The 19487-nt window shown below is 38.0% G+C and overlaps 1 protein-coding gene across 2 annotated transcripts; it reads left to right on the top strand.

Annotated features, from left to right (window-relative positions):
- Positions 1-884: 884 nt before the first annotated feature.
- On the top strand, positions 885-19084 carry ddx6 (DEAD (Asp-Glu-Ala-Asp) box helicase 6). 2 transcript variants are annotated; one of them, XR_013821532.1, is made up of 15 exons: positions 885-1011; positions 3703-4312; positions 4407-4470; positions 11950-12054; positions 13657-13786; positions 13913-14059; positions 14167-14261; positions 14364-14486; positions 16606-16734; positions 16849-16965; positions 17144-17207; positions 17285-17386; positions 17514-17698; positions 17785-18202; positions 18348-19084. XR_013821532.1 is itself a non-coding variant. In XM_079874424.1 (14 exons), exons 2-13 carry the CDS (start codon positions 4110-4112, stop codon positions 17687-17689), a joined length of 1455 nt encoding a protein of 484 aa, XP_079730550.1. In that variant the 5' UTR covers positions 885-1011; positions 3703-4109; the 3' UTR covers positions 17690-17698; positions 17785-19084. The 2 variants fall into 2 exon arrangements, 1 of the variants encoding a protein (XP_079730550.1); XM_079874424.1 differs by having other exon boundaries at positions 17785-19084.
- The last annotated feature ends 403 nt before the right edge of the window (positions 19085-19487 follow it).

Genomic DNA, 19487 nt, shown 5'->3' with positions numbered 1-19487 from the left:
CCACAAGCAACCACCTACAACACTCCTGCATTGCGGCGAGCTTTGCACCGACAATTAGCCTACTGCTCCCCTTGTTTTCTTTTTTTTCTTCAGAAAATGTTTTCAAAATGGTTGCCACACTCATGGACCCATTTGGAGTGTGAAGCTTGCAGGAGTGGTTCCAGTTTACTAGCAAAGAAATCTCTTCAAGGGCTTATTGATAACATGCATTGATATTGTGCCTGATTTCACTCTTGTAACCAACATAGCATTCCATTTTCCAAACGATTTATCCTGTGTAGGGTATCAGGGAAGCATAAGCCTTAATTCAATTAGGACAGTTTAATTGGCCAGGAGAGAGTCATTCAGCTATATGGCAATTAATTAACTGGTCAATCTCTGTCTGAATCCCACAGGTGTCCCTATCAACAGATTTCTAACATGTGCATACCAAACATCTTCAACACTTATGAAATAAGTAGTTATAATGAAAACGTATGGTTTTAGGGATTCAAATAAATGTCAATCTTCTTTAAATCACATTACCCACCAATTAGTCAAGCACAAACATGTTTACCTAATTAAATGACTCCCTTCACATGTCAGGTTTCTGCCAAGAGTCAAGACAAAAACAAGCTCAGGTAAGAATTATGCAGCACTGCCACATATTTTTTTTTTTTCTTAAAGGAAAAGTATAATTGGGACGCCAACGAAAATGCAAATAAATAAATAATTAAAAATATAATAAACTGCAATGCAACGTGTTTTGTATTGATAAAAAAATTAGACATATAAAATATTTTCCATGCATTTAAAATAAAATCCGCAGTAAAAATGCATTAAATAAAGAAATAATTCTATTATGCGCGGTGTTTTTGTGGATTAGACGGGACTCTCATGTGACTGATTATGGGAGGGTTTAAAGATGACTGGAAGCCATCTTACACACTCGCTTTACACCCCTAAAATATATGTCAGAGCTCTACACCTATAATTCACAAACACGCAGAAAGATATAATCAGCCACGTTTGGTAAGTTTACAGAAAGTCCAATTTATGTGGTGTATATAGTTAGATTTTAAGTCCGGTTTGGGGGTTTCTTTTTAGCTGCGTGTTTACATATTTGTCTGTGGTGTCATGAATATTTTCTTGTCTCAGTCAAGGCATTCAGCTAATTGCTTTAGTAAGCAGTTAATGTTTTCTAACCGATGTCTTATGGCTTATAAAAATGGGTGTTTAGTGATTTAGACCGTTAATTGTGAATCAGTTAGTGGTTAATTCGCGTGCGGCCTGTGTGTGGACGCAAAAGCTAATGAACTCTAGCACAGTGCTAATATTTTTTCTTTCACACAGTTCAGATATTTCATTTAACTTCTAACCGAAGCAGCATGTCAAAACTGTATTATTAATAGCTGTGTTCCCTAACTGTTTAAACGTTATCCGACTGTTAACTGAAATGAAGCCGCAAGGTTTAGCCGCTTTGCTAACAGTTAAACATTAGCATTAACTGCGTGACAGCGATTTGCACGTTGTGTTGAAGCAAGACGGTTGAAATTTAAGAGTGTTATTTAAATAACGACAGAGTAACATTGGTTACGTTGAGATACATTGGTTTACCGTGTTCCGTTAGTGAGTTTCGTGACTAGGAGGGACTTTGAGTCAACTTCAGCTAACTAGCATTTACATTGTTCCTAATTTTAACCAGATTACACGTATATTTTGTCAAATTGCTATTGCATCTGTTTAACAAACCCACAACATCAGCGAATCGCCATATTAATGTCTATGTAATCTGTAAATGATTTAAGTAGCGGCTGTTTTAATATGAGGCCTATCATGTTGACTTTGTGCCAGGTTCACATGCCATCATTACTGAGGTCAGATTTGACATCTAAGGTTTACGTTACTTGTTCATATGTTCAAACCATACATGCTTTTCTCCTTATCAAGTCTATTCCAGTTTGGTTACAAATTATCTTTGAGTTGACAGACTTTTCCTATGCCTCTTCTGCCAGAGCTTTTTTCTGTGTATATAATTCCTTCTACAGTGAGTTAACTCTTTTGCTGCTGTAACATTACAATTTAGTTTAAATGTGCTGTATTAATACCACATATGCTAAATTACTACTCGAATTAGTCTGCATCAATGTTTGGCAGATTGATCTGCACATGTTTTGCCATTTTGAGATGGCAACAGAAGTGAAACTTCACTTGTTAGTTTCAAAATTTAGTAACTGTTTTACCAAAGAATTGTGCACATTTGTGAATTAAATATCTTAATGGCTGATTTTAGGGCTGCAAATTATTATTTTTGATTAATCGGGTGAAAAAACTTAAACATTTTATACATTAAAAGATTTATTTTAAAAATAAATTCATTATTTTAAACAATATTATTCCACATCCTATCCAATGCTGTCCTCCAAACAATGTGTAAAATAAAGCTTATGAAAACAAATATAGTGAATGTATCCATGTAGGCTATGCTGTACATTATACGCAAAAAAGTGTTAATACTTTAAACCTAAAACAACTGATTGCTTACTATTTTAAAGCAGAAATTAAAACAACAAATTAAAATGATAATAGACAAACAAAAACAAATCAAAAATGTTGATTTGTACGAGGTCTGAAAACACACAATATTACATTAATGGGCAATTCCAACAATAGTGCCTTTACTGTTACAGCTCTCATGTATATTGCTCGTTACATGTATAATTTTTAAACTTGCACTTAATTTCTAACTTAAGCTTGTTCATTGAAGACTGTGAAGTTTAACAAGACCCTTGTTGTCAGGATATGCAAAATGGAAATACTCGCGGGACTTTCAAACATTTACAGACAAGGATATAACCATAAAATTCAAGTTATGCACTGTCATGTGCCAGAAACATTAAACGTCACACGCATCTGCCAAAGCACGGCAGGGCAAGACGCAGTAAATGCTTATGCCTGTGTTTGAAGCACTTATAAATATAAAGCGTTCTCATGTTTCAGACAACTTGGATCATGTACCTTTCCCGCAGCAGCACACTCTGTGTCCTCCGCTGCTTTCATTATGCTTTTTGTGCAAAGAAACTTATTCACTACTGTAAAGTGACGTGACTGGCTGATGCAGCACGCAGATGTGACTAATTGATAATTGGTCCTATTCACACAGATCTGCGAAAACTACTAAAAGCGCTGTATTATACATGCCAGGCCAGTAGGTGGCGATGTCACTTTATAAAGAGACACTATGCGCCTGTGCACAATCAGAGTGGTGAATACAAACATTCATGATGGTGAAAGTAGGGCTGGGCGATAAAGCGGTATCGTTATTTATCGATGGTACACCATTGTCTTTAACAGTTTATCAGTTTGGACCAATGTCAGTGCAGCGCGAGCCGATCTTGATCAAGTGACCCTTTACGCAGCACTAAGAGATCCAGTAAAGGAAGCATTTGAGCATTTGAATTCGCCACAGAAAATAACATATCGCGATGTTATTATTTCAATCAAAATATAGATTTTTTTTTTCTTCTAAATGTGGGAAAAGAATGATCTGTTAAGGTAATGTTTTTGAAAAGTTATGCAAATGAGAATCTATTTTAACCTCTGTAAAGGTTGGAAAAACCCTGTCCTACATAATTTGTATAGGTGTTGACTAAAATCTTGATTGGTGGTTTTGTTTGACACTTCATATTATGTGCTTTAAGATGCTCTTTCTCTCTCACACAGGTGGAAAATATTTAAAATAGTTGAAATTGGAGAGAAAGGAATGGACAGAATCATCGAAAAGACTAACACTGGCTTCCTGCCCCCTGCTCTGTGAAACTTTCCTTTTGCAGAGGAAAGATTCACTCATTGATGGAAGGATAATTGAAGCTAATCCTCCCCGCTTATAATATCTGTGACTTGTTGCTTGAGTGACATTCATATTGAGATGTTCCACAAGAGACTTGCATATTGAGGAACAAGGAACTGGTGAAAAATATTGCTTTAACATTTTCTTTTTTTTTTTTTTTGTGCGCTTTGGACACTGCGAAAGCTGTGGGAAGGACAACTTGTGAATTGTTTTGCAAGCCCATCCAGATAAACTTATCTCCACTGTTTTTGTCACGTTTGGAGGATAGAATATTTAAGACATGAGTACAGCCAGAATGGAGAATCCAGTGATTCTGGGACTGTCGAATCAGAATGGCCAAATGCGAGGCTCTGTTAAGCCAGCAGGGGGTCCTGGAGGAGGTGGAGGGGGGTCCCAAACAATGCAGCCTACCCAGGTCAAAGCCTCCAGCACAGTCAACAATGGCAACTCCCAGCCTGCACCCACAGCCAACACTATCATCAAGTAAGTCCTTGAGGGAGTGCAGATTATGCAGTGAGTGCTGCTTTATTATGGTGGTGATTGGGATTTTTTTTTTTTTTTTTTTTCCCCTTATCAGGCCTGGGGATGACTGGAAGAAGAATCTAAAGCTTCCTCCAAAGGATATGCGCATGAGAACTTCAGTAAGTCCATCTTTAACAGGTTTACTTGTCTGCCTGTTAGAGCTGCACGATTTATTGTTAAAAGATCGTAATCTCGATTCAAACACTCATGCAATCTTATTACTAAATGTACAGTAGTGATCAAAATAGAGTAAGTCACCTTTTGAAACTTGACGCTTTAAATAAAGATTATGGGCCCTATTTTAACGATCTGAAACGCAAGTATCAAGCGCGAAATGCAAGTAACTTTGTGGACGGATCTCGGGCGCTGTTGCTATTATACCGGGGGGATAAATGACTCTTTCGCCCGACGCAAATCTAAAATGGGTTGGTCTGAAGTAGCTACATTACTCATAGGTGTGGTTTGGGCATAACGTTAAATAAACCAATCAGTGCGATATCTCACATTCCCTTTAAGAGCAGGCGCGCTTGTTCTATGGCGGATTCCTATTATAACAGCGGATTTGCCAGGCACGCGCCAGCAGCGGTTCACAGCCGAGGAGACCGACGTTCTCGTCAGGGCCGTAAAAGACAGAGAAGTGACATTGGGGATGGGAGAAACCCACCCAAATTAGCTTCGGTTAAACAGGCGTTAAACAATTTGGGTAAATGTGTAAGCTAGATGTATGCTTTTATAATTTATCTATCTATCTATCTATCTATTGTAGTAATGTATGATTTGCAAAAATGAAAACTGCTGCTTCTGTGTAGATGAGAGAATCAAAGTGTATGCGCGTTGTGCACACGCTACATTGATTATGGTCAAGTATGTGCCCTTAAAATAGCATATGAATATCATGCGCAACGCGCCACTGACTTTAGACTAGGTTTTTCCTGGTCAGTGGCGGAATTGTTTTCTAAACCTGCAAAATAGCATCAGGGAACATTTGCGCCGGAACACTAGGGCTGTGACGGTGGCAGTTTTTTACTACCACGGTAGTAAATGGACCAACTACCGGCGGTGGTTGGGGGGTTGTTTTGAAATAAATAATAAAAATTAAAAAAACAACAACAACACACTAAATCCTGTAAAGCATTGAAATAAATATCAGTAAATACTGGTAACTTACATAATATAGCCTAATAAAGTTGAATCTTTAAAAAAAAAAATGTTTAATATTTCCACACAAAGACGCGTGATAGTATAGCCTACCGCTCTGCGCTTTGAGAGGGATGTGGGACACGAGCAGGAAAGAGACCATCGATCTCTTTTCTGATATCTTCATGTTTTCTACTTGTTGTAAAAGGTATGAAGAGCGAATTTTATCTTCCACAAGGTCAAGGCGTTTAGGCTATGTTTGCGCGCTGCCAGAGAAAGCCAAACTAAAATCACCCGCGCGTGTGTAACGCGCTTTACAAACTTGACGCGCCTTAACAATTATATGTCTAATAACAAGCACAAACTGTGTTAAAAAGAATTTGACGTACAAGTAAAAATGTAGGCTATCTGTCCTACAGCGTTTTTCTAGGCTACTTTACCAGAGTAAAGAATACGAAAATAATAGACCTAATTAAAAGCGAACAAAGGAAGAAACTTTTATAATCCCCTTCGGAAATGGGTGAGACACGAGAGACGATATGGGAAAAGAAACGAGATTCCATGCAGGGATGAGTCCCGATTTTTGAATATTCAATTAGTTTATTTAATTATAGAATATCTAATGTTGTGCGATTATTCTCTAAAATAAAATCTCCATGTTCTGGTGCTGATGCGGTGACGCGTTCATGTAACCGGAGGGTGACGCTGCCAATAACGCACATAACAGCTGTCACAAAGAACCGGCAAAAATAATGATTATTAATGTGTCAAATATAGCAAGGAGACATTTGAATTGTTTATTAATAAAGTGGGGGATTTTTTGAGTCACTGTCGGGCTGCAAAGATGAAGTTGACGATGCTGACTCATCATCTTCGCAGTGAACGCGCCTAGAGAGAGATGCACACTTCATACGGAATACAAAAGCATAGTCGGTTTATTTTCATTTAATTGTTTTGTTTAAAAGTAGACAATTCAAGCTTTCTATATGGAATAGGCCTAACTAATGGAATATTGTTAAATTCGCTGATAATCGGGTGACCAGATCGCAAACCAGAATTCAAAGCCGACAGTTTAAATTTATGGGCTCACGTAGGCTACAACTCTCTCATTCCTCATGAATTCAAACTTTTCCATGGCTGCGATTTCTGCGATATAACATTTAATTGCTAACCTATTTTTCCCTTTTGTAAACAAAGCTTTGTGTGTCATAATATTAATGTAAAACAGCATTCACAAACAAATTTTTTTTGGCGAACCACTGCCGGTACTACTCAGCCACCGCGGTGGCGCTTTACAACCACGGTAGTGCGGTTGTCAAGTTTACCGGCACAGCCCTACGGAACACGCCCCCTCTTTTCGCTGAACCGCCCTGGGGAGCGCAAGTGTATTTCCTAGTTTACCGACGTGCGTCTGTGGAGGGAAAAGTCCGCTGTGCGCAGGTGCAAAATAGGAATGATACATGCGTCGGTGTAAAAAGTCAATTGCGCTGGGTGCAAGATAGGGCCCCATATCAATTACGTCGTTACACCAGTAGGTGGCAACAAGTGACTGTTAAATGTATATGTCATTGAATCATTCATTCAAGAGAATCGTTCAAAAACGGATTAATCTAGCCTGGGAAAACCCAGTCAACTTCCGGCAAATTTAGATTTGCTCTGCAAGTAGTCTGGCAAAGAGCTCATTCAAGCCCATTTCTAATCCGTCGAAATCGCGGCATCAATCAGAAACGTTGAGGCGGGCTTTACACGATGACGATCGCTCTGATTGGTTTTAGGTCTATCCAATTGCGCCCAGAGGCATTTTAGCGACGTCCGTTGGTGAAGCGCATCAACTTTTAAATGCATTATTATATTCAAATTGCAAACACATGAGGACAGTCTCCATGAAAGACCCACTGGCAGATGAACGTGCTACTACTACATTTCTGTCCGAAACGGTAGGAAATTAAATTAGATTTAATAGAGGATTTTAACTGTGACAAGATGATTGACAGGGCAGTTTACTTGACAGGATGCACGGCGACAGATCCGTCCGATAAAGATGACGAAGTAGTATGTCCCAAAGTTTGCCTACTTTTTTGCTACACATTCAAAAGTTAATACCTTTTTTTTCACAAAAAGAGTACATACTTTTATGGCGTAGTGTAGCTTTTGGATCTCTCTCTCTCTCTCTCTCTCTCTCTCTCTCTCTCTCTCTCTCTCTCTCTCTCTCTCTCTCTCTCTCTCTCTCTATATATGTATATATATATATATATATATATGTGTGTGTGTGTGTCTGTGTGCTTTAATTATTTACTTGCATGTAGGTTACTTGTGTCTCAGAGTGGCTCTGTTCTAGGGCTGTACCAGAATATTCGAGTATTCGAATATTCGTTCGGTGGGTTGGTATTCGATTTTCAAATTTGACATTCGAATATTCGTTTTAATTTAATTATTTTTTTTTTTTCACACCTGGCATCCCCCTAGAAACTGTTCCCATTCGCGCTTGAATGGGGCTGTCATGCATTTTCTCAGATCGGATAGTTCTCTCTGATTTATCAATATGAACAATGAACACATAAATGTGTTTTTGCAAAACGGATATGAATCCGAACTTCAAATCCCGCGCTATAGGCAGATGTGATGGAGTGCACGTCACTAGCAACAGATAAGCTGCATTTTACTGATCGTCAGCTAAAATTTCTAAATCAAAGACCGCAATATGAGAGCGGCAACAGCCCTGGTAAGATCATTTCGATTCTTTACTTTTAATGAAGTTGATTGTGTGTTAAAGCATCTGCGACCCACTTTCACTTTGATTTGCGATAGTTTGCACGTTGGCTTTATGAATAGATGCTGATCTGCGGTGACGCGTGCTGTAGGCTAAGTAAGCATCGTCATATCTGGCTATAACATGATATAGCCTAAAACACCCTCTCACACGGTTATTGTTTTAGTATTTTTGGGCGAAATACAATACTCTTATTTTAGAGCGCAGAACAGCGGAGTTTGTATGGGCAGAAGTGCATGCCTGAGCTGGTAACGTTAGTCTATAAGCTGCGTTGCTTTGACATTGTGGAAATAGAATAGAAACAATATATTAGCCTACCCTTTACTGTGTCAGTAATTACTGTGCTGCTGATTTCTGATTTGAGAGTTATTTGTTACTCAGAAAAATATTAGGCTGTGTTTTGTATCAAGTGCAGTGTTGCGCGTGAGGCGCGCGCGCGCTTCCCGCTCGCGCTGTTCTGTATTAAAAGTTTATTAATTCTGAACGTGTCACGTCTCGCGTGTCTATATTGCACCAAATGTGACACTGCACTCGTGAAGTCGATTGGATGAACGGTTCTAAATGCAAGATAAATAATCTAAATGCAAACAGACAGACGCATAGAGATTCCTGCCTTTATTAGAGAGAAGCATATGTTCAGCCCCCTCCCTCCGAATATTCGATGTTAATTCCTGTCGAAGCTTCGAAGCTCAAAAAATGGTATTCGGACCAGCCCTACTCTGTTCACAGTAAATGCTGCTCCACACAAACTGTCTCAAACTCCATCTCTACATATGCTGTGACTTTGGTTTGCTTATAAGGTTCATCTGGCAATGCAATGTGCACCATTTCATCAGATTTGTAATGTAAATCACTTATAAACCTACGCCAACACAGGAGAATACGTCTATCTTTCTAAATATGCGAACTGTTCATCACGATTTCAAAATAAGTTTAAACCCTCGCTCTTTGTTTGCATGTTTTAATGTCCACATATTCTTGTTCAAGATATTATAGTGGCTGTAGCATTTCTATCGTAAAAGTTACCAAATATTAAAGATTAAGTGAACATTTGAATCATATGTCTTTTGATTCACACAAGGATTTGATCTGCTGTAACGTGTAACATTTACATTTAATCATTTAACAGACGCTTTTATCCAAAGCAACTTCCAAATGAGGAGAGCAATAGAAGCAGTTAAACTAAATATAGGACAACAATATGTAAGTGCTGTGACCCTTCCCCATTTGGTCTAATGCAGTGTATGTCATAAAAAATAAAATAGAGTAGGAGAGACGATAAAAGAAAGTGTTAAGCTAGGTTTATACTCGACGTGTCCGCACGAGCGCGAAGGTGCGCGCGGCAAAAATGACGTCATTGCGGTGTGGGCGGTCGTGCGCGTTGGGTGCACAAGACCCCATTTCGCTTGGCGGTGTGCACGGCTTTTTTTGTAACACTGCGCGCGGCTCCGCATCCGAAGATGAATGACATTGAGCCGAATCTGGCCGAGCTCAAACTTCTCACCACACCGGCACCCAGTTTGCAAGTCTAAATTAGTTGCTTACATTTAAAAAAAATTTCATACAATAGCTTAAAAGTATTTTTAATGAACATAAAGGTCCATGTTTAATAAAAATGTTCACAAAACTTAAATGTTTAGTGAAATTAGAAAATATGTAAGAGATCGTTAATTTAGTTATATTGTATACACATTCTCATATCCATATATTTTGTTTTATTGTTACGAGTAATAATCCCCTGTCGTTTCAAAGAATAGTACAACGGCGAGCGCATCAAGTATAAATGCTTTGTCCATTTGGGGATGTGCGTGCGCAGTCAGCGGAGACTCGCGCTGCGGAGCCAGGCGAAAGTATACACAAGGCTTTAGTATTAAAGGGATACTTCACCTCTGGAAAGATTCATGTGTATTTAAAATGGGTCATTTATGTAGTAGAAATTTGGAGCCTTCTAGACTGAGAAAAGCCAGAAAATGTATTTTTGGCTTATGTGGATGAAAGACAACAACTCCCAGAATGCACTTGCTTCGCTGCTCTATGATGCCACTCCCTAGCCACGCCTACCGGTAAGCGGAACAGCTCCTACTACTGGCTGTCCTCCGATGGCGCAAAATGGCGATTTTTGCGTCATCGGAGGATTTTTTCCAGACAAAAAATACATAAATCTCTAGTCTCAGGGGGATATGAGGGATGAAAGCACGGTAATTCGAAAACACTACGGGTTTTCTACTGATACAAAGCTTAATGCTAAATCCTGAAGTATCCCTTTAATAACAAGACCAGGCCGTTGGCGCCACTGCAGGCATTTTTTATTTAAAATTTTTTTTTAGGGATGCACCGAAATGAATTCTTGGCCGAAACCGAATATGATGAAACGCTTTTTTTGCATTTTATCCCATTTATTTTGCCAATTTCACCATTGCATAAATTAAATGAAATTCTTTTTACTAGTTTGTCTTGCTTTTCAAAGAAAAATCAATTACAAAATTACAATTTAAAAATATTTAACACTGAACAATTTTTTAACATTCCAGCAGACATTATACCAACAATATTACTTAAAATAAACATTAGTAAAATAAAATGATTTTTATTTGGCCATATTTTGCCAGCGGAACAGTGTCTGCAATTTCTCGGACAGTTTAAAATGCTTCCACACTGCCGATATGTTTGCTGCATTTATAAAGTGGGCGCGCCTCTCACACATGCTGATTGCTATTTGATCACGTCATCAAAAATGTAATTGTTCGGCAATTTATTCTGTATTTTCACTTATTAGGCCGAACTTTTTTTGCTTTTTGCGGTTGAATAATTTCGGTTGCTGAACATTCGGTGCATCCTTAATTTTCTTTTACAATACTTAAATACGTAATAGGCTATAATATACATAATACAAAATCAACTTATGTCAATGACATAAGTTGATTTTGTATTATGTATATTATAGCCTATTACGTATTTAAGTATTGTTCTATAAAACCATATGATGACTTGCTTTTGATGCTTTATTTTGATACCAAATATTATTGCCTCATTGTTATTAAAATATGTATTTAAAGGCCATTGTTTGCTTGGATCTGTTTTTATTACCACAATAAAAAAAAAAAAAAAATACTCGATTAATCGTCAAAATAATTGACCGATTACTCGATTACCAAAATAATCGTTAGTGACAGCCTTACTGTGCGTTCACACCGCCGCCGGCGAGAGCGTACAAGTGACCGGAAGTCATTTATTTTCAATGAGAGCCGGCAGCGAGCTCCGGCGAGTGCGGCGCGGCGAGTCTTGGATGGTGAGAGCGGTGAGGAGAGTTGAAGTCAGGTCAACTTTATGGTAATAAGCTATGATGCGGTTCGGCGGCAACAAATCAGAATGTAGAAGTCCTCAGCCTGAGAGGATTCCAGAGAATGCAATTCGATCTACAGCAGAGCGTCCCCGAATCTTTCTCCGGCATCGTTGGTAGGGCGGTGGTGTGAACGTACAGTTACTGTTTTGTGTAGTTGTCTCATTAGGATTGTGGGAGAATCGTGGGTTTTTTTTTTTATACAAAAAAAATGTGATTCTAATTTTTTTGGGAATCATGCAGCTCTAATGTCTGTTAAGTAAAGGTATCCTCTGAACCAGAGTCTTTCTCTGATGTGCTTGTTGTGGTCTGTAAAACTCTGTAAAGTGCAATCATTATCAAAATTTCCAGGATGTGACGGCGACCAAGGGAAACGAGTTTGAGGATTACTGCCTGAAACGGGAGTTGCTTATGGGCATCTTTGAAATGGGCTGGGAGAAACCGTCACCTATACAGGTAAGAGGCAAAAAAAGACACATGATTGCAAATTTCAGATGTGTATCACTCCTAGCTAAAGAGATCTGATATATCTGGAGAAAGCTTCTTTTTTTTTTTAAATGGAGAAAGCTAATCGGCTGAGACACAAATACCAAGTTTTATTTATTCCCAAATTAAGAATAAGACATACAGTACACACTAAAAGTTTTAGATCGGTCAGATTTTTAATGTTTTTAAAAAGTCTCTTCTGCTCACCAAGGCTGCATTTATTTGATTAAATATTGTATTAAATATTGTAGATATAAAAATAATATTGTGAAATTATTACAATTTAAATCAGATGTTTTCTATATGAATATATAGTAAAGTGTAACTTATTCCTGTGATCAAAGCTGAATTTTCAGCATCATTACTCCAGTCTTCAGTGTCACATGATCCTTCAGAAATCATTCTAATATGATGATTTGATGCTCAAGAAACATTTATGATTATCAATTTTTTTTTTTTCATTTTTATTTCAGGATTCTTTGAAAAATAGAAAGTTCAAAAGAACAGCATTTATTTGAAATGGAAAGCTTTTGGAACATTAATCACTACCCTTCAAAAGTTTGGGGTCAGTAAGAATTTTATTTTTGGGGGAAAGAAATAAAAGAAATTTAAGTCGGAATCGGCTGAGAAATTTAGAGCGGTTTAGTGAAATTTAGGTGCATCTTATATTATTATTATTATTATTATTATTATTATTATTATTATTATTATTACTTGAAGTGCATTCTTCTGTGCAATAGGAATATTTTTGTCACAGTTTCCTCAAGTTAAACCAAATTTTTATTTTGATGGGTTGTCACAGACCATTGAGTTTGTATGTATTTGAAATGATGATGGTTTTATCAAAAGAAATGGTGAAATGCTCAAGTGACTCTCAGAAGTGCACTTCTGGAGATGAAGTTCATGTCCTCATAGTCAGTAAGACTACAGATGCTGACAACACCAGAGTGTCATGCATGCTTGAGAATTAGACTAAACCGCAGCTCTCATTCCACACAGACATGCAGAATTCATATTTAAATTGCAGTCTTATTAGTTGTGCTTATTACTTATTAGTTTTGTCTGTTAGTGACCATACAGTTTCCATCTAGTTTAAGGCAAGAGAAGTCTGCGCATTTAATCTGACCAATCTGCTCGTTAGGCATGTGACTATCAAATTTTCATGTTGCGATAATTGCTGAAGCTTTTATCACGGTAAACGATATTACGATATTGAAATAAGTTACAAAAAAGTGTTATACTATAACAGGTTTAATAACTTTTTGTCTTATAACAAAAAGAACTCTGAACACATTAATACAATAAAGCAATACACCAAAAATTTATAAAGTAAACATGTTTAAAAATTATAAAGAAAAATAGGTAACCCTTTACAATAAGGTCTCGTTAATGCATTAACTAACTAACGTAACAAATGTAACTATTGCTCATTGTTAGTTATTCTTCGTTAACGTTAGTTAAAGTCATGGTAGGTGCACCTTATATTGTCCTTTGCCTATCACACCTATGATCATATTATGTATAACGGCTTATGTCTACTGCTCATTACCGTGTTCTCGCTAATTCCCGCAGGAGGAGAGCATTCCCATTGCGTTGTCTGGGAGGGACATTCTAGCCAGAGCCAAGAACGGCACAGGAAAAAGTGGCGCCTACCTCATTCCCTTACTTGAACGCATTGACCTGAAGAAAGACAGCATACAAGGTCAGTGAATATCTTGGATTTGACATGTTTACAAGTTGTTAGGGATGATTGTTTCACCGTTATAGGTTTTATACACGATTTCTCTATTGCTTTTAAGTGACTTCATGCTTTAAACGCTTTTTGCAGCATTGGTCATTGTGCCCACTAGAGAACTGGCTCTACAAGTCAGCCAGATCTGCATCCAGGTCAGCAAACACATGGGCGGGGTTAAGGTTATGGCAACTACAGGTGGAACCAACCTCCGTGATGACATCATGAGACTCGACGAAACAGGCAAGTGATCATAAATGAGCAGGGACAGTTTTAAAATAGTTTCAACTGCTGTAAATATACCTTTCATAAACCCTGGGTCTTATCGGATTAAACACTTGCCTTTGTAGTGCATGTTGTCATCGCCACTCCAGGAAGAATTTTAGACCTCATCAAAAAGGGAGTGGCCAAAGTCAATCAAGTACAGATGGTTGTGTTGGATGAGGTATGTGAATAAGAGCTTGATCTTGTAGTTATGATAATTACTTGCTTAAATGCCATATGGTAATACACATCTCATTGATGTTTTACCCATGTTACCGAGTAGGCAGATAAGCTCCTGTCGCAGGACTTTGTACAGATGATGGAGGAGATGCTGAGCTCTTTGCCCAAACAAAGGCAAATTTTGCTGTACTCTGCCACCTTCCCACTGAGTGTGCAAAAGTTCATGGTAAGGTCACTGGTTCAGATTTGAAAACAAAAAACTTGCATTGGTTTGCAAAATGCATTGGTTTTAAGTATGCATGGTTTTCTTTTATTTTGAATAATAGAGTAATTGTGAACCTGTAACTTTCTCAGTGCCAACTTTGTAACAGTTAGTTATGACTTTAATGTTCACAAGTCTTTTTGGCTGCATTTACACTGGCACATAAAATTGATTGCGACACGTTTGCCCACAAAGATGGCTTTTGTTATATGAAGACGACGTGCCTGTATGCACTTGCACTAAATCTCACAGGTTATTTTACTGGGGTGGAAAACTGTGAAGAAATTGCATGCGCACAGCAACATTCAGGAGCATAGAATCTGGTTTTCAACCTCTGCGCTGTGAATTTTAAAAATAAAGCAAGCTTTGCTACTGAAAGCTACATCATAGGCTATTTCTCAACAATGAGGTGATAACTTCACTGTTTTTGTAAATAAACTAACAAGCTTCACTAGATGCATGCAGGTAATTCACACTTGTAATCTCTCTCTCACCCTCTTTAATTCCTTCAAATTCATTCAAATAAATTAAATCTTATCAAGCTACTAAAATAACAAACGATAATTACCATTATTTTCCGCTGCCTATATCAGATCAGTCAGATTTTGTGCTGGAAACATCCATGACAGCTTTTAACTTATCCATGCAGCAAAATGCAGTCAAAATGCACACCATGCAGTCATTTTAGGGTCAACCATGTCGCATTGTAAAACAACAACGGGACAAAAAATCGGATATGATAAAAAGATCAGATCTGTGCATTAAGACTTGCAATGTAAACAGCCTTTGACAAGGAGCCAATTGTATTTGCTGTGCTTAAGTTACAACTTGCCCTAGTTTTGACATAAATGGGCACTAAGTTATAACTTGCGCAATACTAAATATTTTTGCGTTGCACCATTAAACTTGGTTGAAGCCAAACTGTGGATAATTACTTTGTTAGTGGCCCTTAAATATGAACGTGTCCGTGTTGTGCATGTCAAATAAAAATGACATTTCTCATAGTATTGTATTTTTGTGTCAGTATTTATTGATCGTTATTAATTTCAAATACGGTTTCTGAATGTTATTTACATAAAAGTACCTATGTTACTCATGATTTTGTATTGAATTTAATGGAAACGTATTTTTGTCGTTAGATATGTGTGGCAAAAAGTTAGAATGAAGGATAAACTGAAATTCAAACAGCATAAACTAAAGCAGCATTTAAACAGCTTCTGCTTGCGTATTTGAAGGCTGCTGTTGGATCATTGAAGGTTAACGACAACGCATTACTTTAGAGAGTTTACAACCTACTAGCTACATTCTGCCTTAAGAACAAATGGTGCAACCGAATAAAGTACAGTTAGTTACAAACTAGTAGTAAGTAGTTACGAAGCCTCTAGTGTGGATTTTACATTCCAATCCAATGGCTGGTCCAACGCTACCCAGTTAATTGAGACTCAAAGTTTATGTTCATAAATTGTGGTCGCTAGGGGTGCTCAATTATGCCAATATTAATCATAATTATGGTTATTTAGCCATTCACAATTATTAAACAGAATGACTTGACTGTGGTAACATTGTGCATTTAAACTTATTAAAAAAAACTTGTCGTATTAAGAGTGGATTTTCTTGAACGTTATATATATTTTGTTCAATTATATTTAACATGCAAGTTATATAATCATATCAAAATAAATCAATTGAATAAAAAAATTACTGTTGTTGCAGTGCACTACAAATTTAGGGACAGTCAGAAGCACACCGTTCTAAATTAAGGATGAGTGTTGGGTTTGTAAAACAATAAAACCAACGTAATGCGGTTTTATTTTCTTAATCGTAGGAAGCCAAAAATGTAAATGAAAATAAGATTTCTTTAATCGTCAGGTCACTGTTTTGTGCATCCGGAGTGCGCAAATAGAATGGATTGAGTTTTTTTTATTTTTATTTTTTTATTGTTGCCTAGTTGCAGAAACACTGATTTGTACTTTATTGTATGTTTGCTACATTAAGCCTAGTACAATAATGTTTGCTTGTAATTGTTTTCCAAGGCTGTCATCAGTTTTCAGAATGTATTAATTTACACTGCTTTTGTGAACAGAACGCCCATCTGCAGAAGCCCTATGAGATAAACCTGATGGAGGAGCTGACCCTGAAAGGGGTTACTCAGTATTACGCCTATGTGACTGAAAGGCAGAAAGTCCATTGCCTTAATACTCTGTTCTCCAGGGTAAAAGCCTTTTGAAAGTCTTGTGCATGCCACACTTTATCTGACTACAGATAAGCTGACTGTTGCAGAACATGCAGACATCCTTTTTTTTAATGTTGTTTGTTTGTTTTTCAGCTCCAGATCAATCAGTCTATAATCTTCTGCAATTCGTCCCAGCGAGTGGAGCTCCTGGCCAAGAAGATTTCGCAGCTTGGATACTCCTGTTTCTACATTCATGCCAAGATGAGACAGGTGGGAGTAAAGGGGGCCTGTGGTGGTGTTGCACTGCTATTGGCAGATTTTTTAAATGGAGCAAGTGTTTACGTAATGAATTTACAGGATTAAAAATGTCCATTATTTTGGGCTTATAAATCTAGCCAAAGTGTTGACGTTTCCAATTTTGCTAATGCATGTTTTAATTTTTGTTTAGGAACACCGAAACCGTGTGTTCCATGATTTCAGAAATGGCTTATGTCGAAATCTCGTCTGCACTGGTAAGAACAGTTTACCTCTTTTATAATAGACATATTTAATCAAAGTTGGTGTTTTTGACCCCTACTTTTTTGTTTAGATCTCTTCACAAGAGGAATTGATATACAAGCTGTGAATGTGGTGATCAACTTCGATTTCCCCAAACTTGGGGAGACGTACCTCCATCGCATTGGCAGATCAGGTGAGTAAGGTTTTGTTTTGGCCTCTGCTCTGAGGTCAAGTAATGTTGCATTTGGCACTTGCCAAACAGTGACTTGTTGCTGGTCAAGGGTAGCTGCATTAATGACACTCGCCTTCTCTCCCCACAGGCCGATTTGGACACTTGGGTCTGGCCATTAACTTGATCACTTATGATGACCGCTTTAACCTGAAAGGTATTGAAGAACAGCTGGGTACTGAAATCAAGCCCATTCCCAGCAGTATTGACAAGAGTCTATATGTGGCCGAGTACCATAGTGAGAGTGGGGAGGAGGTTAAACTGTGAGCAGGAGAGGTGAGTTCAAAGGTCACTCACTCAACAGCTTTCAGTTCCTCTGAATGTTTGATTTAACAATCTTTTTCTTTTTCTACCCCTTGCAGATCACCAATCCTTTGTCCCCTATCCCCACCTTTTTTTTCTTTCCCTACTGTGTATAGGGAATAGGGGATAATCTTGTTTAAACTATCTTCCGTCTGTCTTCCTCTTCCCCCATTTTTTTTTTTTTTTTTTCTGTCTTGTTTGGTGCCACCACAAGGAATGTGATGTTGCAAAGGCACAATAATCGGGAAGGACTCATGGCCTAATAAAGGACTGCTGCACTGAAATTTTCATCCTGAAGACTTCAAATCATTCGAGGAGGGAAAGAGGGGACATGAGGATTTATCTCCTAAGAAAAGAAATGACTACTTATTGCCTGCAAGCACATTCTCACCCCACTCTCTCTGTCCCTCTGCACATCTTCATGTTTCTAGTCATTTGAAACAAGTGCCTTAACAAGCAGTCTAACTTGTTCAAAAAGTAATAACCTGATATGATTTTTTTTTCTCCTTTCATAACTCTTCATTTTAAGACATGATCTTGATTTTTCTATGGCTTTTGGTATTGCTTGTCTGCCCCCTCCTGTTTGACATCAGAAGAATAATTTTGCATTTGCCACCTATAGATTTTTGGGGCAATGAAGAACAGGATTTCACAGTGGGAGAGAGGATGGGGGTGGCATGTGTGGTTTGTGCAGTCTCTGGCGTACTTGACTGGTGTGAAGAGAAGCCCCCTGGAGAACTGAGATGATATCAGTGAGCATGATGACAATGATGGGAGCTAATGTTCTTGTCAAGCTTTCAAAAGTCCCACAAGGCTCTCAATGGATTCCCCCCCTTCATCCACTCATGGAACATGCCATGCCTCTAGAGACCCGTAACTCTTTCCCCCTCTGTCTTCAGTGGGCCAACACTAAGAGACTTGACCGGACTCAGACCAGCCTTTCTCCTTGGCCATGAGGACTCCTGCTTTGAGACGAATGTGGATTTCTTTCTTTCTTTCTTTCTTTCTTTCTTTCTTTTTTCCCCCCTCTTGTTTCTTTTTCTTCCCCCTCCCTTTTTTCTCCTGATTTCAGTACAGTTTTGCATTCTTATTGGGTAGGCACTCTGTCCTAAATGTGCCATTTATACAGATTTGGCACATTGTAAACATTTTGTAAATACTTCATTTATTTTTTTAAATGGATTGTTTTAAAACGAGCTAAAAAGGCTGGATGACCATTTGAAAACAGTGTTTGAAAGATCTTTTAAAATCAGGACTTTGTCAGCACTGGACGGCGGTATTTTGTTTGCTTATTCCATAGTTTTCGCCCATGGGAAATGTTTAAACCTTTCCAGATAATGCACCACCTTTGTTTTGTTATAACAAAAAAAATTGGGCTCCCACATTTTCTTTTTAAATCCCAAAACACTGTTCAAATGTTTTGTGTAAGCGTCTAAGCGTTTCAGCAGGTGGTGCAGTTGTTCAGATTTGCACTTCTTCACTCTAAATTGGCTCTCATCCATTACCCAGTGTTGACAAGTTCCTGACATGGGTTGCTCAAATAAATGGCCTCATTTTAGGGTTGAGAAAACATGAGGCTTATTTGCTTTCCAGCCTTTTGCTTGTAACACTGACTTACGAGGCACTCTGCAGGGTCCCCTAACTCGGGTGACTCGAATCAGAGGTAATTTAATATTTTCATCATGTAATAGTGCTTCTCGCTGCAGTGCAGCTCAAATTGGCAACGTGCAAAAATGTTGAATTTATAAGCGAGATGTGTAGC

The sequence above is a fragment of the Squalius cephalus genome, assembly GCF_949319135.1.
Source record: "Squalius cephalus genome assembly, chromosome: 6".
Lineage (NCBI taxonomy): Eukaryota > Metazoa > Chordata > Actinopteri > Cypriniformes > Leuciscidae > Squalius > Squalius cephalus.
Note: the sequence above shows the minus strand (reverse complement) of the source record. Positions and strands in the feature narration are given on the sequence as shown.